Source organism: Trichomycterus rosablanca, chromosome 6 (genome assembly GCF_030014385.1).
Source record: "Trichomycterus rosablanca isolate fTriRos1 chromosome 6, fTriRos1.hap1, whole genome shotgun sequence".
NCBI classification, from domain to species: Eukaryota; Metazoa; Chordata; class Actinopteri; order Siluriformes; family Trichomycteridae; genus Trichomycterus; species Trichomycterus rosablanca.
The window spans coordinates 41,891,974-41,919,145 of NC_085993.1; the positions used below are offsets into that span (position 1 = coordinate 41,891,974).

General features: G+C 41.2%; 1 protein-coding gene across 4 annotated transcripts in view; it reads right to left on the reverse strand.

Moving 5' to 3' along the window:
• Nucleotides 1-2,508: 2,508 nt before the first annotated feature.
• The window catches only part of srgap3 (SLIT-ROBO Rho GTPase activating protein 3), a 160,454-nt gene continuing 135,790 nt past the window's right edge, over nucleotides 2,509-27,172 (reverse strand). For all 4 annotated transcript variants that reach the window (XM_062997863.1, XM_062997861.1, XM_062997862.1 and 1 more), the window contains 9 exons: nucleotides 25,130-25,207; nucleotides 23,631-23,765; nucleotides 23,430-23,535; nucleotides 17,145-17,372; nucleotides 16,653-16,726; nucleotides 12,778-12,958; nucleotides 7,521-7,670; nucleotides 6,205-6,520; nucleotides 2,509-3,013 (listed from right to left, as the gene is read on the reverse strand). In XM_062997863.1, the coding sequence (XP_062853933.1) occupies nucleotides 2,570-3,013; nucleotides 6,205-6,520; nucleotides 7,521-7,670; nucleotides 12,778-12,958; nucleotides 16,653-16,726; nucleotides 17,145-17,372; nucleotides 23,430-23,535; nucleotides 23,631-23,765; nucleotides 25,130-25,207 (1,712 nt within the window). In that variant the 3' untranslated portion in view covers nucleotides 2,509-2,569. The remainder of the gene's footprint in view (nucleotides 3,014-6,204; nucleotides 6,521-7,520; nucleotides 7,671-12,777; nucleotides 12,959-16,652; nucleotides 16,727-17,144; nucleotides 17,373-23,429; nucleotides 23,536-23,630; nucleotides 23,766-25,129; nucleotides 25,208-27,172) is intronic.

Genomic DNA, 27,172 nt, shown 5'->3' on the forward strand with positions numbered 1-27,172 from the left:
CCCAATCTGGAAGTCAGATGGAAAGAACCCTACACTTCCACAGGATCCTGCCAATCTTAAGATAACTAGGGTTGTCCTTACGAATGTCCATGTCCTTATAAAGCTCACAGTTTAGTATATTGTTTTTTAATATGGTAAAAAAAGAGCATATCATTTCTTTTACATGGTGGATTATTTAAACCTGTTAGCGAATGATGTGGCTAGAAAACCTAAACTTAACATTTTGAATGGGGTGTCCGTATGCTTTCAGCTATACAGCGTATCATTAGGGTGTCCAAATTACAATACAAATCAGTCCTTGTATTTTTTAGTAAGCATTCCATCAGGCTACAAACAGTGCAGATATCTGGATACACTATACATGCTACACAGTCTAGCTGCATTTAGCTTAACTGGAGTCAATACTAAAATCTGCATGCAATCTTTAAGTGAGGATTATAAAACAACTCAACCAAGAGCACCTTATAAGTGTAGTTTGTATGAAGCCCCACGAAAAAAACAGAACAATGCTTATTAAAAAAAGGGAATTCATAGTGTATGGATTTCTGAGTGCATTTTAAAAAGTGCAGTTTTATAAAGTCAGAAGTAACAATAACGGCTCAGATGGCGAGAATAAGGTACCCATAAGTGATGAAATATTTCCATGCTGGCTGCAAAATGCCATTCTTGCCTGTTCTGTTCCCAAATATATGTTCAACAATTAAAAAAAAAGAGAATTATATAAAAATTAAACTTTTTTTTTTTTTACCACAGCCTTACAATTAGTAAGTAATGGATATTGGTTCCAGTTTCAATATTTTATATATGTTTACAGCTTGGCTATGTTATTTAACTGAACATCCCTTATACTACAAAAGGCATCACCAGTTCAAGTACAGTATATCTATCTGTATTTACATCAGCCCTTGTGGGCCATCTTGAAGTGACAGTCCACTTTAGGGGGAGGGTCTGTCTTGTCTGTCTGTCTGGGACCTCCCCTGAGTGAAAGTTTCACCCCGTCGACAACATCTCTGGCTGACCAGTGCAGAGAGAAAATGGCAATGATATTTACTATTGCTCTACTTCCTGACTTAATGGTTCCAAGACTGGCCAAAGAGGATGAGGTCTCGATCATATTTAAGGATGAGATGGTGAGCTAAGTTTTGCACACAATAGATGTGTTTACTGCGTGTGTATGTGTGTAATTATACTGACACACAACTCTCTATATACAATAGGGTCCATAAGAGTCCACCACCAAGAAGTACAGTTAGTTCATTCACTTCACAAACATTTTATTCTGTTAACTATTATTTAAAAAATTAAAATCATGTTATTCTGAACTAAATATAGAATAAATGCTGTAATTAAAATAAAATGCAGGCTAATATTGTTATTTGCTTGATTATATTCTTACAATTTATTATATATGGATAGATTTTTCAAATTACATTTTTTATCATATCACTGAAAATCCACCAATAGCATTTCCATAATATTCAAGCCCCACCACTGCCAGGTTGCTGCTGTTGGGCCCTTGAGCAAGGCCCTTAACCCTCAATTGCTTAGATTGTACACTGTCACAGTACTGTAAGTCACTTTGGATAAAGGCGTCTGCTAAATGTAAAAATATAAATGTAGTAACATTCATATTAAGTATAATGATTTTTACAGTCGTGTTAAGCTGTTTTTGTTCTATGACGTGTTGTGGCACACTGTAGTCTCTATACCAGGGTTTTTCAAACTTTTTCAAGTGACCCACATTTTGTCCATGATTTTTACCATGACCCAGGCAACACAAATCGAAATATACTTAATTAATAAAAATAGTGGTAATCTGGTCCCACTGTGGTTTACAAGATGTAAAGCCTCCACAAGGGGGCGTTCGTGTACAACTTAGTTTTGTGTTTATGTGCCCTTTAAAACGAGTTTATTGAATTATTACTATTTTTCCCACAAGAGCTGCAGTTTTGGAGATGCTCTGATCCAGTCATCTAGCATCACAATTTGGCCCTTGTCAAACTCGCTCAAATCTTTACGCTTGCCCATTTTTCCTGCTTCTAACATCAACTTTGAGGATAAAATGTTCACATGCTGCTTAATATATCCCACCCACTAACAGGTGCCATGATAAAAAGATATCAGTGTTATTCACTTCACCTGTCAGTGGTCATAATGTTATGCTCTGTTGATGTATTGATATGGTCCACTAGTTGAGAACTGTTTCGATTATTTACATCAATCGACCTTTTGCTATAAATAAATTGCTGAAAGCAGATAAACAACAAATAAATGAATTAAAAATGTTCTTGGTGGTGGGTTCTTAGGACCCTGCTGTATCTTATACACATGTGCATAATTTATTTCCAGTTTTATTACCCACTATGCCTTGTCCTACCACACAGTTTCTATATCAGTAAACTTCATGCCTCGAGTGCCACACTAACCTGGACTCACTTTTTGAGGCTCATTCTTAATTGAAAAACTCTAAAACAAAAACAGCCACATTTTGGTCTTCATAAGGCTGACTTGTAACTATGTACACTCCTCAGGGCACGGAGCTGACCCTGTATCCGCAACCCTGGCGCAGCTACATGCTGCCTCCGTGTTTGTCGGCCGAGTTGGAGGAGGGGCTGCTGGGAAAGCTCTTGTCAGTAGGGGTGATGGCGGGGCTGCCTATCCCAGATGAACCAGAGCTGCTGGAGCGCTGTGGGTGCTGAGAGGGTGCCGGGCGCACTGGTCGCATGGTCGGAGGTCGCAGCTGGGTACTTGGCAGCCTGGCACACAGCACCGGTTTGAAGGTGCTCATCATGACGGTCTCGGATGAGTTGGAAGAGGAGCCGCTACCACGACGCAGAACTGCCTCCGGGTCGCGGATGGCGATGGTGTGTGATGGGCTGGCTGGCTCGGAGTTAGCTGAGTTCTTTAGAGGTTCCAGTGTGTCCAGCACTACGTCTGGGGCTTGTTTCGCTGTATTCTGGCGTTCCAGCTCTCGCAGCTCGTGCAGAGCCGTGTTCATAGTCTTCTCTATGTCCTGCAAGTACACAAACATATAACAAATGTACTATTATTATTATTATGATTATTATTATTATTATTATATTCAGAGGTGTTTGACTATTTTTTCATGTACTTTGTAAATGATAACATAAAAAACACCACATCTGGTCACTCAACGTTTCTAATAAGGAATTGAGAGGCCATGCCACATAGTTTAAATTACATGAGTTTGTACACTGATCAGCCATAGCATTAAAACCACCTCCTTGTTTCTACACTCACTGTCCATTTTATCAGCTCCACTTACCATATAGAATCACTTTGTAGTTCTACAATTACTGACTGTAGTTCATCTGTTTCTCTGCATGCTTTGTTAGCCCCCTTTCACCCTGTCCTTCAATGATCAGGACTCTCCCAGGACCACCACAGAGCAGGTATTATTTAGGTGGTGGATCATTCTCAGCACTGCAGTGACACTGACATGGTGGTGGTGTGTTAGTGTGTGTTGTGCTGGTATGAGTGGATAAGACACAGCAATGCTGATGGAGTTTTTAAACACCTCACTGTCACTGCTGGACTGAGAATAGTCCACCAACCAAAAATATCCAGCCAACAGCGCCCCATGGGCAGCGTCCTGTGACCACTGATGAAGGTCTAGAAGATGACCAACTCAAACAGCAGCAATAGATGAGCGATCGTCTCTGACTTTACATCTACAAGGTGGACCAACTAGGTAGGAGTGTCTATAGAGTGGACAGTGAGTGGACATAGTATTTAGAAACTCCAGCAGCGCTGCTGTGTCTGATCCACTCATACCAGCACAACACACACTAACACACCACCACCATGTCAGTGTCACTGCAGTGCTGAGAATCATCCACCATCTAAATAATACCTGCTCTGTGGGGGTCCTGACCATTGAAGAACAGGGTGAAAGGGGGCTAAAAAAGCATGCAGAGAAACAGATGGACTACAGTCAGTAATTGAAGAACTACAGAGTGCTTCTATATCGTGTCGTATAAGTGGAGCTGATAAAATGTACAGTGTAGTGTAGAAACAAGGAGGTGGTTTTAATGTTATGGCTGATCGGTGTATATATTTGTGCAAACTTTTGATGTGCCATGTACTTAGCATTCTAGACACTTGGAAAGTGATGAGTGTGTTGCTGTCAGTACATGCATTACAAATTAATAGTGCCGATTTGAGCTTTAGCTTTGCTAAGCACTATGCTTTGAATGATCTCTCTCTCAGGGTCCCGTACGTCAGCGCCGTCCTTTATCTGACATGTCTAGTAGCCCGGATGTGTGCGCTGTAAAACTTACTGCTCGTCCTACCCCACTTAAACCAATGGCCTGTCTTATGACTCCACAAGCAGTACGAAAGCCCAAATGCTAAGTCATAAAGCCACACACACACTTACTGAATTGATTCTGATCCAGGATCAACAAGAGATACGGAACACACAAAACTTACTCTCTAAAAGCACACACACACACACACACACACACACACACACAATTTGCATCTTCATTTTATCCTACAAGTAATAAAAGCCAATAGCTGCTTGTAATACCATAGACACCAATGAGATTAAAGACCTCAGTCATCTCACTCTTGGGTTTAATTGAGTATTAATAGAAATCCATGTCTGTATATCGATTTCTGTATCAATATGCAGCACACTGGCAGTTTCACTGGGCGGTTTATTATGTATAATTGATTTAATATATAATTTGATTGCAGTATACTGATGTGAGATTTCAGATTGGATTACACCACTGTAAAGCATGCCTCGTTTAAAGGTTTCAAGGTGTAGAAAAGGTTGTGGGTATAAGCAGGACGGGTTGTGCCCCAATATTGAGACGGCAGGAGTAGCCCCACACCTGCAAGAATTGAAAATTAACCCAATTTGCAGTAAGTAACAAACAAAAAACAAAAACATCTGCAGCCCACAACGGAGAAGGTGGATAGAAACAGGAATAGCGCAGAAATGAAACCTGATTGTCACAATATGACAAGCTGCTCTAGGTGCTTGTAACAACCCAGTTCCTGTAAAAGAGGTCAAAAAGGAAATCGGGAACAAGCCAGCAATGCACGAGTGGCAACACACCCCACCAGTGAGTCCAAACATTGAGCTGTCCCATAGGTGCTGCGACAGCCCTTATCCAGAGCTGGCCCAATCATCCAGAGTGGTTCCCTCGTGATGCTTGAGAAAAGGCTTCCCAGAAACCGGGCCGATTCAAGTTGAGCATCATGGTTTCAGGAGAAGAGCAGGTTATCCAACAGAGAAGCTGGCAAGTATGTGAGGAAGAAACCGTATTAAATAGACGCACTTCCACCTGGCACATCGATCATCTGCACCTCCATGCCCCATCTGCCAGCCATATTTGGGACATAATCGAGCCACATAGCCAATCTCATCTGCAGGTGGGCTTGCTACTGCTGGTGTCACCTCACTCACACCTAGGGGGAATCTAGAGTGGCAATTTCTTCACCTCCTGTCTGTTTTAGGCAGTAAAAGGAGACCAGAAATTTACTCCCACTGGTATTTCCTTATGTTGATAACATGCAAACTTTTCATGAAACCGTGATGAGAGGTAAAGATCAAACTCAGTTCCTCTGGACCGATGTTGCTGCTGTATGGCGACCACTGTACCAGCCATGCTACCATGCCTTAAATGGAAAATATGGTGATATATGGCACTGCATCAAGTATAGCGCATACATAAGACAGCAGTAGCACCCATGATGAAGCTAGAATTTGATTTTATTAGACCATGCTGCCACTTTAGCATCTATTTTACTACTTCACTCGCACTCTAACAACCAAATATTTAGCACTATAATATAGCTTATACAACGTCTTCCTCACATTACAAAGAAAATCTTCTCATCTGCATTAAGAAAATCAGAAAACTAAGTGCTGGTGACAACAAATAAAGGGTAAAAAAAATCGGATCTCTATTGGTTTTATTTAAATGCTTTAATTTAATAAACTCTTCACTTATTCAGCCCATTTGTTTCCCATTAGCTAAGTGTAAACACACAGTGAGCTGCTTTAAAAGATCATTAGCCTGTGCCACTGTGTTTATTAAACTAATGCTAAATGAAGCGAAAGATGTTGTGGTTTATTCCTGGTCAAGCCTCACAGACCCTCACTGATCAGATCAAAGTAAAAAATAACATTCACCAAAAACAGATCACATAAGCCATGAGGTTCCTCACCTCAGCCAAAGCTTCAGCCTCCAGGCTCTTGTGGTCTCCCAGGCTACTGTGGCGCGTTCCAGTGACCGGTCTCAACGGGTGGCCGTCAGGGAACATTTTTCTTTCAGGGTAGTTGATGGTGCCAGCGCTGCCGAACGTGCCCAGTCGCCTCTTATCGGGACTCTCCACGCGGCCCCTGCTGCTGATCAAGGCTTTGTGGGGGCTGCTGGGACACGCCGCTGCTCGAGGAGGTGTGTCAGAGCTACGGGGAGGACTGTGGCTCTCTGCGGCACTGCGCCGACGCGGGATAGCGGCGCCGTCTGATCGCAGGCGCACCCTTCAAAAACAATAACAGACCTAAGGGTTAGCACTCCTGTGACAAGAGAAACATCACAGTTAAAAGTACTTATAGATAAAGTACTTATAATATTAAGTACTTACAGATAAACTTACATATCTATGGTTAGAATAATAATTATAACTATACCTATTTACATATATGGTATTAGGTCTATATACTTAGTAATATATACATAATAAAAATAAAAACAATAAGTATAAACATAGGAATGGGAATACTAGGTATGTATAATAATAATAATAATATGTAAAATAAGTAACTATACTTATTATATTTGTAATCTAATGCTGATTACCAAATAGAGATTGGCTGCAGTTAGTAATTGTTTAACAGAATATGGTAGGTGTAGCCGCTCAGGTGTCGCAGCGGTAAAATACGCTAGCACACCAGAGCTGGGATTTTGAATACATCATATCGAATGTCAGCTCTGCCATCCGTCTGGGCTGGGCGGCCACATGAACAACGATTGGCTGTTGTTCACAGCGTGGGAAAAGCCGGACCGGGTTCCTCATAACTGGTGCAATTACAACGTCTGCTGGCTGACTGATGGCGCCGAGTTGGGGAATAATGCTGATCAGGGTGTGGCTCTCCGTGCACAAGGCTGATCGGCATATGAACTCGCCTAGTGCAGATAAAAAGAGGCAGTCGGTACTGATCACATGTCGGAGGGGGCGTGTGTCAGTTGCAAAGCTCCTTATTTAGCAGTGGAGGGATGTATAGGTAGAGGTAAAGCGTAGCGCAATCAGGGTAATTGGATAAGACTAGATTAGGGGACAAAATTGGGTGGGGGGGGAGATCGGAGAAATATGGTAGATGTAGCTATTAAACAGCCAGTTAAAGTAAATCCAAGCTGGTAAATCTAATAAAGTGGCCAATAAGTGTATATCAAGCACTTTTCTTATATACTGCTTACAGTATTCATAAGTGGCATAAACAAAGCATGGCTACTGTACTGTGTTTGGTTTCAGACACTCACCTGCCCATCGCTGCATTGAAGTTGTACTCATGGATCGGCTCACATGGTGAGTGAAGGTCGTTTTTGGATGATGCTTTGTCATCTAGCAGGGGACCACTGCTCGCCTCACTGTCTGCCTTCTGACTCAGATTGTCAGAAAAAGCGTCATCACTATCAGAGAAAAGAGTAAAGTCAGGAGTGATGACGATATAATACACCATACACTGATCAACCATAACATTAAAACCACCTCCTTGTTTCTACACTCACTGTCCATGTTATCAGCTCCACTTATCATACAGAAGCACTTTGTAGTTCTACAATTACTGACTGTAGTCCATCTGTTTCTCTGCATGCTTTGTTAGCCCTCTTTCATGCTGTTTTTTGATGATCAGGACTCTCCCAGTACCACTACAGAGCAGGAATTATTTGGGTGGTGGATCATTCTCAGCACTGCAGTGACACTGACATGGTGGTGGTGTGTTAGTGTGTGTTGTGCTGGTATGAGTGGATCAGACACAGCAGTGCTGATGGAGTTTTTAAACACCTTACTGTAACTGCTGGACTGAGAATAGTCTACCAACTAAAAATATCCAGCCAACAGCGCCCTGTGGGCAGCGTCCTGTGACCACTGATGAAAGTCTAGAAGATGACCAACTCAAACAGCAGCAATAGATGAGTGATAGTCTATCTACAAGGTGGACCAACTAGGTAGGAGTGTCTAATAGAGTGGACAGTGAGTGGACACAACTTCAGCAGCGATGCTGTCTCTGATCTACTCATACCGGCACAACACACCACCACCATGTCATTGTCACTGCAGTGCTGAGAATGATCAACCATCTAAATAATACCTACTCTGTAATGGTCCTGTGGGGGTCCTGACCATTGAAGAACAGGGTGAAAGCAGGCCAAAAAGGTATGCAGAGAGATAGATGGACTACAGTCAGTAATTGTAGAACTACAAAGTACTTCTATATGGTAAGTGGAGCTGATGAAATGGACAGTGAGTGTAGAAACCAGGAGATGGTTTTAATGTTATGGCTGATCGGTGTAGCTGTAGGACTGTATACGTAGACTAGCTCACTAGCGGTAGGTGAGACAAGCATTGAAGGCTTATGAGCTGGATGCTATATACTGCTATATAAGTTACTATCCCCTTGTGGTTGCTCCTCTATCCCTGTATACTAGACTTGGCACAATTTTTCACGTTGGATGCCCTTCCTGATACAACCCTCCAATTTCCAACCGGGCTTGGGACCAGCACTGACAGCGCACTGTCAAATGCACCTCCCAACGGCTAGGCTGTTCTGGCTATTCCTTCTACTCAGACATTAGCCCATCATGATCTACAGACACCTGACCAGCTGATAGCCTTATTGATATTCAAACCCTGCATCCCAGGATCTCAGTCAGTCACACAAGTGCCACTAAAAGCAAATTTCTCAATCCATATATTAGATTTTTCTACAATTGTTAGCAAATGGCTGAAACACCTGAACTTAATAAATACAAGGGGTTGTCCACATACTTTTGGCCGTATAGTTCAGGTAATGTGGGGCACACTTCTTTTCAGTCTTATTCAAGCTCCGAACCTGTCAGAGAATGCTGACTAAAAATAAATCTAGAAAGGTCATCCTTGTAATTAAGCAGTACAGGTACAAAGGAAAGCCGTTTCATAAAGGTTCACAAACAGCACTTCCATTTTTTCACATCCTACTGGCATTTCAACCAGCCGGTAACATTTTCTCTCAACTACAAGCTTCCACTTACTTTATCTGGCTCTTGAACTCAGACTTGATTGGCTCCATTTATCATCATCACAAGCCGGTAATAAAATCAAGAGTACACTGATAAGAACAGATCATTATTACATGAGTTTGGCCCTTAATTGCCACTCAGTGCCAACAAACATTCAGCTGGATTCAAAAAACTTCTGGCAGAAGGGCACAACTCCCAATATATTTACACTTACATTTTCGGCATTTAGCAGACGCCTTTATCCAAAGCGACTTACATTACAGTTACAGTCTGAGCAATTGAGGGTTAAGGGCCTTGCTCAGGGGCCGAACATCAGCAACCTGGCAGTGGTGGGGCTTGAACCAGTGATCTTCTGATTACTAGTCCAGTACCTTAACCACTAGGCTAAGGCTTCCAGAATCATTTTACCATAGTACAGAAGCTGGAGGATTGGACTAATCCACTAATTAGTATTGTACTCTACAATTGACCAAATCTACACAGGAACATTAAGCTTTTATAATTTTCTCAACAAATTACTTAGGATCGTATCCAGAGTTGGTAAATTATAAAATTTTCTTTTAAAGTGACCCACATTTTGTCCATGATTTTTACCATGACCCAGGCAACACAAACAATGCATCAAAATGAAACACAAAACAAAATATTCTTAATTAATAAACATAGTGGAAATCTGGTCCCACTGCAGCTTACAAGATGTAAAGTAAACCCTCCACAAGGGGGCGTTTGTGTACAAGTTTATTTAGTTTTTAAGTACCTATTATTTATAATTTTTTTTATATTTTTGTTTAAGCATTTTCTCTCCTTTTTCTACTGACTTTTTAGCGCGTCAAATTGCCCTATTGCATCACGCTTCCTCTCCACCGATGCCGATCCCCACTCTGACTGAGGAGAATGAAGCTAACCCACGCCCCCGCCGACACGTGGGCAGCAGCCGTATGCATTTTTTCACCTGCACTAGACGAGCGCTAATCCGGATCAGCCCTGTGTACGGAGAGACACGCACTCCTTCACCGCCCCTGTGCAGCCTCCTCAATCAGCACCAGAGGTCGTAGTTGCATCAGTTACGAGGAGACCCTATCCGGCTTAGTACTACCCCACCCCTATATGAACAACAGGCCAATCAATGTTCATTTGGCTGCTCAGCCCAGCCGGATGGCAGAGCTGAGATTCGATACGATGTATTAGAGATCCCAGCTCCGGTGTACTAGCGTGTGTTTTACCGCTGCGCCACCTGAGCGGCTTCTTTAACTCTAATTACTAAGAATTTCAAAAACTAATGACATCACTTTTCTACTTAGTCACGTTCCGATGCATTTTTCCAGCATCGTACCAACTTTTTAATGCTATCAGCAAAAAATTTTTTTTGGTTGAGCGCGTAGCCACTGATGCACCGCTGCTTTCACATCATCATCACATAAAAATTTTCTTCCCCTTAAAGCTTCTTTGAGCGTTTAAAAAAGTGGAAATCAAATGCTGCTAAATCCAGACAATAAGCTCTCTCTCAGTCTCTCAGACACGACCAATTACTACCCCCCCCCCACCCCCCACCCTCACCGTGTCCAACCAAAATATAAATGTGCGGAAACTTTTTGAAGATCTCTCGTATGTTGCAGTGCTCAATCAGTGCTGTTTTTCTTGAACTTTTATTTAGTGGGGTGGATAGTAAATGTTATAAATGTTGCACTGCGAGACCATGCCTTATTAAGATTAAACTCTTACATACAAATCATGTATACATTTGTTTCTCTTTTGGAGAAACTCTGTCCCTGTGAGTGACCAGTGCTTAACTGTCTAAGGGGTGCTTAGGTTTAAAGTTAGGTGTGCAGTCTGAATACTAATTTTTTCATTCTCTGAATAGTACTCTTGGGCATTTAGTTTGAAATAAAGGAAAGGTGCAGTGGACAGTGGGAATTGTCCTTAGAATTACTGAAGTCTTATTGTTAAACTAAATGACAACTCATTATGGCTGAGCATTGCTAATACCTATAGCTTATATGCAGTCATTCATTCATTCCTATATCACAGTTACAGGTGCAGCTCTAGCTGGGTAGAAATTGGATGAACCCACTTGCCAAAAAAAAAGGGGACATCTTATGACACTAAAGGTTAACAAACGTTTCAGTGCAGTCCTTTCTACAGCCAATGCTCGACTATTAAAATGCATGACCATGTGCTTTCTAACTAAAAGAGCTAGAGCTACAAATAATGAAATAGCTGAGTAGTTTAGATCAGGGTTTCTCAGCTCTAGTCCTGGAGGTCACTACTCCCAACACTCCTGATTTAGCTCATAAGCTAATTATCAAAGCATTCATGAATTAGATTAAGTGTTCTGGGAGCAGGAGAAATTTATAGCTCTACAGAATAGCGGCTCTCCAAAACTAAACCTGCTCTAGTTAAACGAAGTTTTTTGCCCATGTTATTACATATACAGTGCTGTGTTGCCACACAGTCCAATTTCTTCTGTTATTGCTAATTTGTTATTGTAATTACTGTATATATATATATACACATTTGTATATATATGGTGCGCCGTTGGATAGATGTTTTCGATTGGTGAACTATTCTCTGTTCAGCAGTGACAGTGAGGTGTTTAAAAAGTCCATCAGCGCTGCTGTGTCTTATCCACTCATACTAGCACAACACACACTAACACACCACCACCATGTCAGTGTCACTGCAGCGCTGAGAATGATCCACCACCCAAATAACACCTGCTCTGTGGTGGTCCTGGCCATTGAAGAACAGCATGAAAGGGGGCTAATAAAGCATGCAGAGAAACAGATGGACTACAGTCAGTAATTGTAGAACTACAAAGTGCTTCTATATGGTAAGTGGAGCTGATAAAATGGACAATGTGTGTAGAAATATAGTAGTATAAATATAGTGGTTTGCACCTTGCTACCCTTCCATGGCCAGTTTTGCCCAGTGTCTTTCTTATTGTGGAATTGTGTACATTGACCTTAACTGAGGCAATTTAGGACTTCAGTTCTATAGATGTCTGTCTAGACTCTCCTGTGACCTTTTGAAGCATTCTTGTTAGGCCAGCCACCCCTTGAAAACTTTACCACTGTTCTAAGTTTTTTTCCATTTGTGAATAATGGCTCTCACTGTGGTTCGCTGAAGTCCCAAAACCTTAGCAATGGCTCTGTAACTTCTTTCCAGACTGGCAGATTTTAAAGACAGTGTTTGATCTCTTTAGAACGTGGCGTCATGTGCTGCTTTTTGAGACCTTCTAGCCTGATACACATTACCAGACAGGTTCTATTTAAGGGATGTTTAGATTCAGCAGGTCTGGTAGTAATCATGCCTGGGTGTGGCTAGTAAAATGAAACCCACTTGTCAGTTGAATTTGGTTAACTGGTTGATTTAGTAGCAAAGGGCCAGATATGGCTTGATATAGTGATGTCATGAAAGTATTAATATATGTAGTCTATGCCTTGAGACAATACAAGCATTAAAATGTTTGCTTCTGTCTTGAGAGTGAAAACAGGTCATCTGTTGTGCTTCTACTTACAGGTCTTGCACTACGATGTACTGGTGTGGGATAAGTCCATCCACGCCATTGTGTCTGCCCTCCCACCAGTCCTCTGAAGCTCGGTGGTAAAGCAGCAGAGACGCCCCCTTCTTAAAAGAGAGTTCCCGTGGGGTGCGCCCACTGTAGTCGAACTTAGCAATGGCCTCAATCTGCTCCACCTCTGAAAAATGGCAAGAGGTAAGGGGAGTTAAATATATGTAAAAAAAAAATAATTATAAAAAAAAAAATAAGAACAAACACACAGCAATTATCTGATAGAAAAAAAGAAAAAGCAGATAGTGCTTATTAAACTGGTATATTTAGAACCACACTCAGATCTAAAGACGGATTAATGTACTGAATAAGCTCACTATCACACCACCACACACCCCGAGATGTGATTTCATTTTCTGCTTTAACACAACCTGCAGAATTTCTAATATCTCCAGCCTGTTCTAAATGCAAACAAGAGAACAGGATATATCCAAAATCTATTAAACCATGTATGCACTCAGTAAGTCCTAAGTTCACTCCAAGTTCGGCCAATAAAAGATTACATTTTCTGTACCACAGCTAAACTTAAATTGGATTTTGAGGAATATTAAAAATTTCAAATACAAGAATAAGGGCATTTGGATGGCACAGCACTATAATAATATAAAACAACAATATAATACATTTAACAGACACAAAGTTTGAGGGGAAAAAATGCCAGATGGGGGAATCACCATCTTGCAGCTGCAACAGCAACTCTGACTGTCTGGATATGGCATCGGCAAAGACATTAACGTGGCCCTTTGTACGATCCGTCTTTATACAGTCTTTATACAGTCACATCAGTGGTGGCTTTCTTCAGAAAAGCCACTGATGTGACTGTATAATGAAAGTGGTCAGTGGCTGTAGTTCTACTCATATCAGCGTGGTGTTACTAGTTTTCTACGTTTCAGGACCACACTAGTCCAGCAGTCAACATCATTATAGTAAAAGAATACCTGCACATGTTAGTATTTTTAATGCATTTCCATCAATTTCCTCCCAGTCGAGTGATATCCTATTACCCCATTGTCTTTGTCTTCCTCTACTGCTGCTGACCTCCATTCCTGACCCAACATGTGCGCAGAAGCCGACCACTTTTTTTCACCTGCGCGAGGCGGGTTCATGTAAAGATCCGTACTGACTCTCTGTGCATCCACTGCAGTGAATCCACTTGTTCCTTTGACACGTGTATACTCTACAACCACTTCTTATCATCTACCAGGATTGGGTTCCCACACAGACCCATATCAAGCATGGAGAGCCATGCTAAAATCCTAATTCAGTAGGAACTGTGCTACCAACCAGACAATTAAATTATGTATTTATACAAACTCGGGTGCTCGGGTGGCACAGCAGTAATTTATACCAGCCCACCACAGCTGGGATCCAGGATTCGAATCCTCAGAGGTGCTATCTGCTGTTCAGGTGTCTACATACAGACATGATTGGCTATGTCTGAGAAGGGAATGGACAAGGACTTGCTGTTCACCACAACAGTGGTAAAATATGAAAATGAAATGAACAAGCTACTAGGTTTTCATTGTACTTATGTGACTATTGGACTAGTGGAATACATTATAAGACTAATAGAATCACTACACCCATACAGTCAGATCTTTTGTACACCTTTTTGGTATTAATGAACCCAAACATTGGGGGCTTTTAGTCTGATTTTTGGTTTCAAGTCTCCCCGCCACCCTTCCGGAAACATTTTTTCTATTTTTCTTCCAAGGAGGTAACAAATGAAAAGACACAAATGAAAAAAGCATCTATATAAACAATAATAGTCATTATTTGTATTATTTTAAATGTAATTTAAATGTAAAGCTTTACCCTCTTATCACTTTATCAGCCACAGATGGACAACTGGGTCAGCAGTGGTTAAACATACACAGAATAAATCATCTCCCAGCAGGGAATAGTCTATTCAACCAGCAAAGCTAAGCAGTTCTATTAAGGGCTTCAGCCAGGGGTGAAATTAGCTCCAGACAGAAAATAAGGATGGTGGAGGAAATAAACAGACGGAGCGAGAGGTGTAGCAAGTGCATCTGTGCAATATTCATCTGAGCAGAAGCTAATGTGCTAGTAATAAGCTCACTCTCTCTATTAAGAGTGCTGAAAATCCAGGGTCAAGGGGCACAGAAAGGTGAAGCAGACAGAGAGCAGCTTTGTCTCGATGTCCGGTGCTTTCTCTGTGCTGAGCACAACAGACCAGCCACGTTTTAACACTGATATCATAGCAGGGTTCAGAGTGCAGTATGGTGGCACACTCAGGAGGTGGAGAAGACAGGATAGCAGCCCTGCTGACATGATCATGTCACAAAATAAAACTGATGTATTTCACCTGCAGAGTGATTTAGGTGGAGCGGAGGAAAGTGCTCTGGTATAATTATATCTTTAGTGCCTAAAGAACTGTGGAACAAACCAAATCTCAAGCAACTAAAACCATGTAAATCCTGGAGTTCTGGTGCACAACACGTGTGTATTGAATCACTTTACTATTTAATATTTCATCTCTATTTTTTACCATACACTGTATATTTGAAACTGCATCTCCCTGCACTTTCATTCATTCATTCTTCACTCAATTCTTCCTTCATTAATAACTGCACTGTCGTTATCCAATCAATATAAGTAAAGTTCAACTTCCTTACAATCTATTTTTTGTATGAATTTGCACTGTTCATAGTGTGTGAACTGTCTGTTTATCTATCTACAGTATATGTCTATCTGCCTGTCTGTCTATCTGTCAATTTATTTATCTAACTATATATTTATCTATCTGTCTGTCTGTTTATTTATTTATATATCTACCTATCTATAAGTCTGTCTGTTTATTTATCTACCTATATGTCTATCTATTTATCTATCTATCTGTCTGTTTATTTATTTATCTATCAATCTATCTATCTATCTATCTATCTATCTATCTATTTATCCATCTATCTGTTTGTCTATCTGTCTATTTATCTATCTGTCTGTCTATCTACCTATCTGTCTGTCTGTCTATCAGTCTATTTATCTGTCTATTTTTCTGTCTGTCTCAGTCTATCTATCTATCTATCTATCTATCTATCTATCTATCTATCTATCTATCTATCTATCTATCTATCTATCTATCCATCCATCCATCCATCCATCCATCCATCCATCCATCCATCCATCCACCCATCCACCCACCCATCCATCCATCCATCCATCCATCCATCCATCCATCCATCCATCCATCCACCCACCCACCCATCCATCCATCCATCCATCCATCCATCCATCCCTCAAATAGGACATTGGATAAAGTGTATTTGTCCTGGTGTTTTGTCTCTTAATGCTGTCTTATGTTATATTATTTGATTACGGCTTTTGCCAGCTCCACAAACAAGGCAAACTGGTTTATCGGTAATGTATGTAAACAGATACTCTGCCTCCCACCTGTCTTAAAAGCTTTCACAGTCCACTTTTTATTTTTTGGAAGTATGGAAATGTAATAAAAAGTAATGAGTAATGTAATTGACTTCTGACCTCAGACGAATGTGCGTCCTGTTTACTGGCATGTAACTGTACCTCAGGCCGGATGTGGCCTGCGGGCCTTGAGTGTGACATGTCTGGACTAATATAGGGTCATGGTGTTCTGTACATCAGTTTATATACATCACTTCTCCTAATTATTAAGGGGGGGGCACATACATTTATCATGCCACCAGTTGCAGTCAAAGTAAATGATCCATCTGAGTCTAAGAAACGTATTCCTAAAATATGTGCTGTACACTTTTAAATGCATTTTAACACAACATAAAGACACGTGTACACAAAAAAAGATAATAACAAGTGTCTGCTTGTACCATCATCACTAGTGTGTGGCTCAGTTCCGTTGTCCGCTTCATCAATGGTGCCTGGTTCACTGTGGGGGCTGTCACTACACACACACATACACAAATGTCAATAGAAACAAAAATTCAAAAAGCAGTACGGATTTTAAAAGCACTGCTGGTACTGACAGTGACAGTGTTGCACAAATAGACACAATGCCACCGGAGAACAGAAATTCTTACTGGTGCTACTGGAGCTCTCCTTCTATTACCATTACGATGTAATAAGTCTTTTACAGCAGCAATTGGAAATATTCAACACCAGTTCAACTTAAAGGTATAATGGTGATGTGTATAGAGCTGAAGGAAAATATACATCTCAGAAAACATATACACATTCATACATATATACATAGCATATCTATTAACGTATCTTCATCAATATAATTGATATATATCATTTATAATTTTCCAACTTTAAGTGTGGACAATGACATACTCAACAGCTGAATTAGTCGAGCTTACCAATACTCTTCTCCTCCAGTCATGCACTTCTCATAGACAGGCCCCTCCAGCTCACGGTGGCTCGGGAAGATGACCTCACTGTGCGTGATGATGGTCTTGATGACTTCGTTGACGTGGGCCTGGCAAGCCACGGGGTCCTGACTGTCCGGGATAGGCATGAGAGTGGGACCGAAGCAGATGGCCAGGTTGTAGGAATCCATCATATTTTCATCACTGTACTGTGAGAGACTGGTAAAAACACACAGAAATAGGTCTCTTAGTATTGTGGCAGAAAAATCATTAATAAAATACCTCAAATACTGGATTGTGAGTATAAAAGCTTTAATCTTTTATGCAGAGAAGGATCGCACAGACCCAGTCTCACACAGAGGCTCCGTGTATGCGATAATAAATGATAAATTAGACATCTTTTTATACTGTTGTCGGTGACCTTGTAGGACAGTAGAACAATCCACAGTTAACACAGGAGCTGGTCTAAATCAGCTAGAACTGGGTTTTGGATACATTCATTGCAGTTCATACAATGCAATTGATGCACTTCTTATCAAGTACACCATGTACACATCCTACATTCTATTGTAGCAGTATTCTTGGAATATGACTACTGGCAAAAATGCCCTAAGCATATCGACATTTTCTAAGCAGTAATTAATTTTGTATTAATAACTCTAGTGTAAATTAACATTTCACTGTATATTTTTGTCCTCTGGGGCATTTGAAGGCATCTAGTAAAAGTCTAAATTATCAATTTGATGCCATTGAAAATTGGATCATATGGAGATTTGTATCGCACACTCTTCATTAGGGTTGTAATTGCAGCAGTTATGAGGAATCTCCTCTGGTATTGTCTGTAAAGGTATTAGATAGTTTAGTTCTATAAAATCATTAAACATTGTGCAATGGTTTCCTTATTCCATCCTTAGTGATTATAAACAAGTACAGCTGATGGCTACATTGTGCTTAACAGGGTTAGTTTAACTCGACCAATCAAGAAGTACATGGGCAGGCTAGAGTGGCGCAGAGGTAACGCACTAGCCCACCACTGCTGAGATCGGAGAGTCTGAATCGAGAGCTCAAGGTGCGGTACTGTTGACCTGGTCGGGTTCTTCATTGCAAATGCGAATGTGACCTTTGCTGTACGGTTGAGGCGCCTGCACGAGTGGTGGAAGATTCACAGATCATGAACATTCCTGTTCTGACAGATCTGACCATATGCCACAACACACTCCTGCAATGACTTGCAAAAACGATTGGCATCTCTGGTACAGTTCAATCCTGGTTTAAATCTATATCTGTCTGAGTGTGTGTGTGTAACAGGCAGGAATGAAAATTAACCCAAGAGCAAAAGACAAAAATCCCCAAAAAATAAGGTGTCCAAAATGATGGAAACAAATGAAAGACAAAAACATCTGCAGCCCACAATGAAAAAAGCAGATAGAACTGGGTTAGTGCAGACTGAGAACTGGTTGTCACAATATGACATGCTGCTCCAGCCATCTGAGACTCAGTTCTTAGAAAAATTTAATATTAGGGTTCCTTCATATACTGCTGCTGACCTCCACTCCTGAGTAACTAACACATGTCCCATCCAATATGTGTGCAGTAGTTGGCCGGTTGTTTTTACTCGCACGATGAGAGATCATAGGGAGATCATTATCCCCAGTCTCATTGTGCAGGCGGCATCAATCAGCCAGCAAATGTCGTTAATTGTATTAGTTATGAGGAAACCCCTCTGGTTTTCCCACCCTTCGGTCGGTCAAGCAAATGTCGGTCCAATTATTGCTGTATAGGTGCCCGGCCTACCAGTATCATATACATAGATCTATAAATAAATACATTTAACTTTTTTACTACTCCTTTTAAACAACATTTATTTAATCTGCTTTTATCACAGTTCTTGATTAATGAAATGTACTGTTATGAATCTATAGTGTCCTTGAGTAGCCTGAAAAGTGCTGAGAAGTTTTTAAAATTCTCTGTCTAGTCTAGCAGTGTGTAGTCTATCATCTACAAAGTCACCCGTTATTCACAACACATTAGTCTGCCTTGTTTATCCTACACTGATGGTGTTATCCTTTTTCCTCTTACAGACATGTTAATAGCTCACACTTAGCCTCGATTTCCAGGTGATGATTATGGCTGGATTTATTGCTCCACTGCAGAGCAATCAGTCCTGACACTTGGGGGATAAGGGATCAGGGTTACGTGCAAGACAGGATTTAGAGAAGCACGGAGGCCTGGCGAGGAAACGCTTCCTGCCATCGGTCTTCTTCTGTTCTAGCAAGGTCTATGCCCCCAATTAAATTTACTCAACTCAATTCCAGGGCAAAAAATATACTGGACCCAGACATCAGTGTAACTAAATACTGCTGGAACAGGGGAGAGGTGGAAAAGCTGTGGAAGCCAGTAACAGAGAGCATAAATAAAGAAGTTAGCTAACTGTCCAGCTAAAAAGACACATTTTATCATGATGGCCAGAGTGCTTGATGTCATTGATTTTATTCTCATGCTGGTAAAATAATGTGGATCTGTAGAACCTGATGACACCCAATTGTTTCAGTGATTCAGTAGACGAAAATGCATCCTGCTTCCAAAAACAAAGCACCTCAACAACATTGAGGATTGTAAACATAAGGAGTCCAGCCTGAAGCTGTCAGTCTCTTTACAGACACTCCTCAAGTAGGTCCTGGGCTAAACATCCAACACTGTTGGCTCCAGGAAGAAACACATCATTTTAGTTGTTTTGGGGGTATGGTTGCTGACAAAAAAAAGGTGGCACCCCCCCCCCATTTTCTCCCAATCTAGTCGCATCCAATTACCTGATTGCATTATGCTTCCTCTCTACTGATGTTGACCTCCACACACGCCCCCTCCGACACGTGTGCAGTAGCCGACTGCATCTTTTCACCTGCACGAGGCGAGTTCATAAGCTGATCAGCTTTGTGCACGAAGAGTCACACCCTGATCCCATTATCCCTCGTCTCTGTCCTCCGGCACCCTTCCGTTGAACAACAGCCAATCGTTCATGCAGCCACCCAGCCCAGCTGGATGACAGAGCTGAAATTCGAAGCGTGTTTTACCGCTGCGCCACCTGAGCGGCTTTTGCGGGTTTGCTCTTGTGTTTATTCAAAAATTTAACTGAGCATATGTAACCGGTAGTGGAAAGTGGATCGCTCGGGATTGGCTTTAGCCATGTGTTTTACATGTTTTAGTCCAATCATTACTAATATAAGATGACTAACACAGGCCCCCTCCGACACGTGTGCAGTAGCCGACTGCATATTTTTACCTGCACAAGGCGAGTTCATACGCAGATCAGCTTTGTGTATGGAGAGACACACCCTGATCAATGCATTATCCCTCTTCTCTGTTCAGGCTCCATCAATCAGCCAGCAGAGGTTGGAATTGTTATCAGTTATGAGGAATCTCCTCCAGCACCCTTCAGCTGAACAACAAGCCAACTGTTGTTCGTGTAGGCGCCCAGCCTGCCGGTAACAGATTTGAACCAACGAGTTCGAGATGTCAGCTCTGGTGTGCTAGCGTGTTTTACTGCTGTGCCACCTGAGCGCCCTCATTTTCTTTTTGACTGTCCTGTCGGATTTAGTACCCGGTCTTATCTACGTTCTTTGTCTCGTCCCCCCTGTTAATGTTGTATCCTCGAGAATAACGTTACCATTAATTAGTACATTTAGAGCAATTCACTATTGTTAACTGCTGCTTTGACGTCCTTACTCCACAAGCACCCTCAGGAAGCTAACTATATGACTGCCTGATAAAACACAACAACGATATGCAACAGAAACCCATAAAAACCCGGGACCTGTTAAAAAGGGACCAAGACAGGTAGCAACCCTATTTGGGGGTCATCCTGTAACCAGTGAATGTTTCCTAATGCACAACATACTATGAAGTCAACTGTTTCAGAAGTTTCACAATCCTAAATATTCCTCTCAGGATGATAAAGTGAATTCATTGTTCTGCAGGTAGAAAGTGCACAAAAGAAGCATTAATAATGGAGTAATAAAACAAGACAGGTATAGTATAACACAGAGGAATAGCTTTCCACTGGCATAAATAACTCCTCAAGCACTGCTGGACAGACACCGCATTGAACTGGACGTGAATAACAGGGCTGGTCAATAAATAAACAGAATGAAGGCCTGTTTCTCTGGCTGCAGTTCTTTATATACCTGCTGATCTACCGTTCGACAGGACTGTATATCAAGTAAAAACAAAAAGAGGGGAAAACGAATCAAATGTTTTCTGTTACTAACAGCTTCTACACTACACACTCAGATTTACTACCGAGGTCCAGTTATGTAAAACATACACCGACCAGGCATAACATTATGATCACTGACAGGTGAAGTGTACAACACTGATTATCTCCTCATCACGGCACCTGTTAGTGGGTGGGATATAATAGGCAGCAAGTGAACATTTTATCCTCAAAGTCGATGTGTTAGAAGCAGGAAAAATAGGCATGCGTAAGGATTTCAGAGAGTTTGACAAGAGCCAAATTGTGATGGCTAGACTGCAGCTCTTTTGGAGTGTTCCCGGTCTGCAGTGGTCAGTATCTATCCAAGGAATATCCAAGGCAAAGTGGTCCAAGAAAGGAACAGTGGTAAACCGGCGACAGGGTCATGGGCAGCCAAGGCTCATTGATGCACGTGGGGAGCGAAGGCTGGCCCGTGTGGTCCGATCCAACAGACGAGCTACTGCAGCTCAAATTAAAGAAGTTAATGCTGGTTCTGGTAGAAAGGTGTCAGAATACACAGTGCATCACAGGTTGTTGCGTATGGGGCAGCAAAAGGGGGACCAACAAAGTATTAGGAAGGTGGCGTATTTACATTACGCAGATGACGTGTGTATTTCTGACAACAATTTTGCTTTGTAGTTCTCTTTAGAAATGTTTTTTTTTTCGTTCTTGGTGTTTTCCTTAGAACAAACACCCACCCCTAAGCCAGAAACTGAATTTATGGCATTAAGCAGATCCTTTTGGTTTAACATGCATCCAAAAGTCAAGACCATTTCTCATGAAACCATAGTCCCAGTCATGATCTCCATACTTATCTATTATACACAAAGTAGCAGTACGCAAATGTTCAGGTTCAAAAGAGCCTTGTCTAGGAAAAAGTCTATCTATCTATCTATCTATCTATCTATCTATCTATCTATCTATCTATCTATCTATCTATCTATCTATCTATCTATCTATCTATCTATCTATCTATCTATCTATCTATCTATCTATCTATCTTTTAACACCGTGTTTACTCTTGTGAGTTTCATTCACGGCAGGAAAGGTTTATGTGGGTGCTTTGTATCCATTAGGTAGTCTCTGATATTATGTGTATTCCTAATTTACTGATTGTAATGAAGTTCAAAGCTATTGAGAATGCATTGTTCCAGCTATTGAGAATGTTTGTCTTTCCCGTTGGTATTTAGGGCACTCAGTTAGTATGTGTTAAATCGTGATGGGGAATTGGCAGGATTCGCATTGCAGGGCATCCTCCCCCTTTATGAAGTAGGAATGTGTAAGTCTGGTGTGTGTAATGCAACGTCTAGAGTAGATAACTTGATCTTCACGTTTTCCTGGGTATGATTTCTGGCAGATTTTAGTCAGGGCATATTTCATAAAGCTTGTTCTGTGTTAATGTGTTCCATTCTGTCTGCCATTTGCTATATATATATTGTTTCACTAGAGGTATGGTGTCTGTTGTTGGAAGTTTGAGGTTGATGATCTGTTCTCCTGTTTCTCTTTTTGCCAACTGATCTGCTTTCTCATTTCCTGGAATTCCACAGAGGCCCGAGATCCAGTAGAATTTTAGGAAAAAAGTCTAAAACCAATAGACTTGGTCCAACCACCAAGACTTGGTTTCATCAGGTTTAGGACAGTCGTACTTAATTTCAGAATTTTGGGTCCCCGTTCTACACAAGACAATGTTAGTAACAACTTACAATTGCAATGTGTACAATGCAAGCAATTGAGGGTGATGAGCCTTGCTCAGTCAGAATACTTTTGCATTTATTAGCAGTGAGACTTCCCTCTAAGAGGGCCAAGTGGACCCAAATCATGCCACCAACATGCCAGTACGGCATAACAGCCACTGGACCATATAACTGTAATAGTCAAGCATTCAGTCTGTACCAGTCTCTTGGTGTATGCAATATGTATCAATATGGAGAGTTTTTTCTTTTAATTTGTCACACATTCATGCTTATTTGATGGCACGAGAAAATTAGAAAAAAGATCATACAAATACAAAAAATCCTCAGACTCACTGATTGAGGAAGGCAAACAGGTATCTCATAACAATGATGATGGTACGAGGAAGGGTCACTATGATCTGCTGAAGGTGATGGACTCGTTCGGCAGACGACTCGAGCTCTGAAACAAAACATCACACGTTAGGAGATAAAGCGCCGCAATCCATCAAAATCAGTTCAACCAAACCATTCCATTAACCAAACTAAACAACTTACTGATGGTGGAGATAAAGTCGAGGAAGCACTCCTTAGGGAAGAGCGGGTTCTCCAGACCTCTGAAGTAGAGCTTCAGCACCCCAGCTACCGAGTTTATGTCATGATCACTCTGATCATCGATAAGAGGGTCTTCACCTGAAAGAGGGAACACTTGTCACTCGTCATAAAAGCCTTAAATTTGTGCAACTGAAGCATTAAAAGATTTAGGGTTCCAATTCATTTACATTTTCGGCATTTAGCAGACGCTTAGTCTTACAGTTGTGACCATATACACCGATCAGCCATAACTTTAAAACCACCTCCTTGTTTCTACACTCACTGTCCATGTTATCAGCTCCACTTACCATATAGAAGCACTTTGTACTTCTACAATTACTAACTGTAGTCCATCTGTTTCTCTGCATGCTTCATGCTGTTCTTCAATGGTCAGGACCCCTACAGGACCACTACAGAGCAGGTATTATTTAGGTGGTGGATGATTCTCAGCACTGTAGTGACACTGACATGTTGGTGGTGTGTTAGTGTGTGTTGTGCTGGTATGAGTGGATAAGACACAGCAGCACTGATGGAGTTTTTAAACACCTTACTGTCACTGCTGGACTGAGAATAGTTCACCAACCAAAAATATCCAGCCAACAGCGCCCCGTGGGCAGCGTCCTGTGACCACTGATGAAGGTCTAGAAGATGACCAACTCAAACAGCAGCAACAGATGAGAGATCGTCTCTGACTTTACATCTACAGGAAGGACCAACTAGGTAGGAGTGTCTAATAGAGAGAGATTGTCCTGAAAGAGTCCTGAACATTGAAGAACAGAATGAAAGGGGGCTAACAAAGCATGTCAGTAATTGTAGAACTACAAAGTGCTTCTATATGGTAAGTGGAGCTGATAAAATGGACAGTGAGTGTAGAAACAAGGAGGTGGTTTTAATGTTATGACTGATCGGTGTACATTACGAATATGAAGCATTACAAATGCAGTATACAATCTAAGTCATTGAAGGTTAAGTCCTTGCTCAAGGGCCCAACAGTGCCAACCTGGCAATGGTGGGGTTTGAACTGGCAGCCTTATGATTACTGCAGTATCTTAACCACTAGGCTACAGCTGTCATTTACATTTGCCACATTCTTTTTATTTATTTATTTTTTTAATCCAAAGCGACCTATAGAAACAATCCAATCAACTAATTGTCAAGAGTCTTAGTCAAGAGACTAACGATGGTAGCCTGGCAGTCGTGGGGCTTGGATTAACTAACCTTCCAGTTTAACAGTTTGGAACCTTAAACTCTGAGCTCCATCTGCCCATATGAATTTAAACCGAAACGTACAACAAGCTCATGAGCAGGTGTCCACATACTTATGCACACCACCCTCATACACAGTTTATAAATATCACTCCCCGTTTTGATGTGTAAAGTAATATTTTATGACATGCACTAACAAGCCTAAATAGACTGACTCAAAAGGAAAAGCAATTAGGGCTTGTTGCTTGGACACCAACCTCTTTCGAATGAATTTTTTATATCGTTAACCTCCACCTGAGAGCCGGGAACTCGGAATATGCCTTGCTGCTGCAGGCCTGAGAGAGAACATACAACATGACAAGCAAAACGTCAAGCCACTGTCCAAGCACAATAACGTCCAACAACATTAAAAAGTACTTTTACTTATTTATTAGGATTTTAACATCATGTTTTACACTTTGGTTACATTCATGACAGGACAGGTAGTTTACTGGTTACACAACATTCAATCAGTTTAAGTTTTTTAATGTCAAACACAGTCATGGACAATTTAGTGTCTCCAATTCACCTCACTTACATGTCTTTGGACTGTGAGAGGAAATGAGAACATGCAAACTCCACACAGAAAGGACCTGGACCACCCCACCTGGAAATTGAACCCAGGTCCTTTTTGCATTATTGTATTGTATCATAGTGTTAGCACATTAGTGAAGCTGGTAGTGTGGGTGTTGCACAGCACCAGAGACCTGATGATCTGGGCTCGAACCTTACCTCCACTCACTGTTTCTAAGTTTACCATATTCTCACTGCACCCCTGTTTTTTTTTTAATGTTGAACTTTGTAGCTGTAAGTGAATAGTTAAGTAAAAAGATGAGTGTGTGGTGCCCTGCCATAGACTGGCGCCCAGTCCAGGTTGAGTTCCTAGCTTGCGTCTAGTGTTTTCTGGAGTTGTCAAACCCACAGACGACAAAAGAATTACAGAAAAGGATAAAAGAAAATTAATATATTTATATTATCAAGCTTGTGGTTGGTCCATTTTACTGGGAAACACTAAGCCATGGCATGAAACACTAAGACAGGCACCAATAAATAGCAAGGCTTCCACCATCCATCTCTGAGATATAGTCAAGCTGATAGCACGACTAGGTCTCAGCAGTGGTGGGTTAGCATAATAGACCACTGCACCACCCAAGTGCCTATATATTCAATTATGTTAAATTATATAAATTAGGCAGCTCAGGTGGCGCAGCGGTAAAATACGCTAGCACACCAGAGCTGGGTTTTCGAATACATCGTATCGAAACTCAGCTCTGCCATCCGACTGGGCTGGGTCGCTGCATGAACAAGGATTGGCTGTTGTTCATAGGGTTAGGGGCAAGCCGGATCATGGGTCCTCATAACTGGTGCAATTACGACCTCTGCTGGCTAATTGATGGCGCCTACACAGGGCTGAGGAATAATGCTGATCAGGGTGTGGCTCTCTGTGCACAGTGCTGATCGGTATATATGAACTCGACTCGTGCAGGTGAAAAATGCAGTCTGTACTGAGCACGTGTCAGAGGGGGCGTGTGTCAGTTGAGAAGCATCCTCAGCGATGTAGGGTTGTATCGGTGGAGGATGCAATCAGGGTAACTGGACACGACTAGATTAGGGGATAAAATTGGGGTAAAAAGGTTGGAGAAAAATAGAAAATTTAAAAAAAGATTATATAAATTAAAATAGCAATTAAGCAGTGCTGTGTTTATGTATTCTGCCAAATCCTACCTCTTCTGCTTTTCCACCATGATTTGCAAATTTAATAATATTATTATTTTTACTATAATAAGCATACAAAAATGCAATGTCTTCTTCACTTTTCTTATTTTATGCTGTTTCGTCTGTGTAGCAGTGTCAAAAAAGACAAAAATTTATAAAAATAGATCAATAAATGTAATAAAAATGTCTAAGAACCTACAATTTTACATTATCGTGATTGACGTTGCCTAAAAAACTAAACAAAAGTGTGTAACACAGGACAAGAAAGTGCAATACAGCTGTAATAAGACTTTGGGCAGCAGATGTGCATGACCCCTGGGTTCTGAAGGACACACGGGGACTGAAATAAGTTTGAGATTTCATTAGATCTAGAAGGCAGAAAGCCCCGGAGCCAGAGTAGACCCAATAACATCAAAGACAGACAAACAGCCAGCTTCGGTGGACGAGCTGATCTGATAAAGGAAATTTAATCAGGACTGAGTGTCTGAACTTCATCTCTAAGAATGTTAACGCTCCATCCATGAGGCAATTGTTACCAGCCAGCA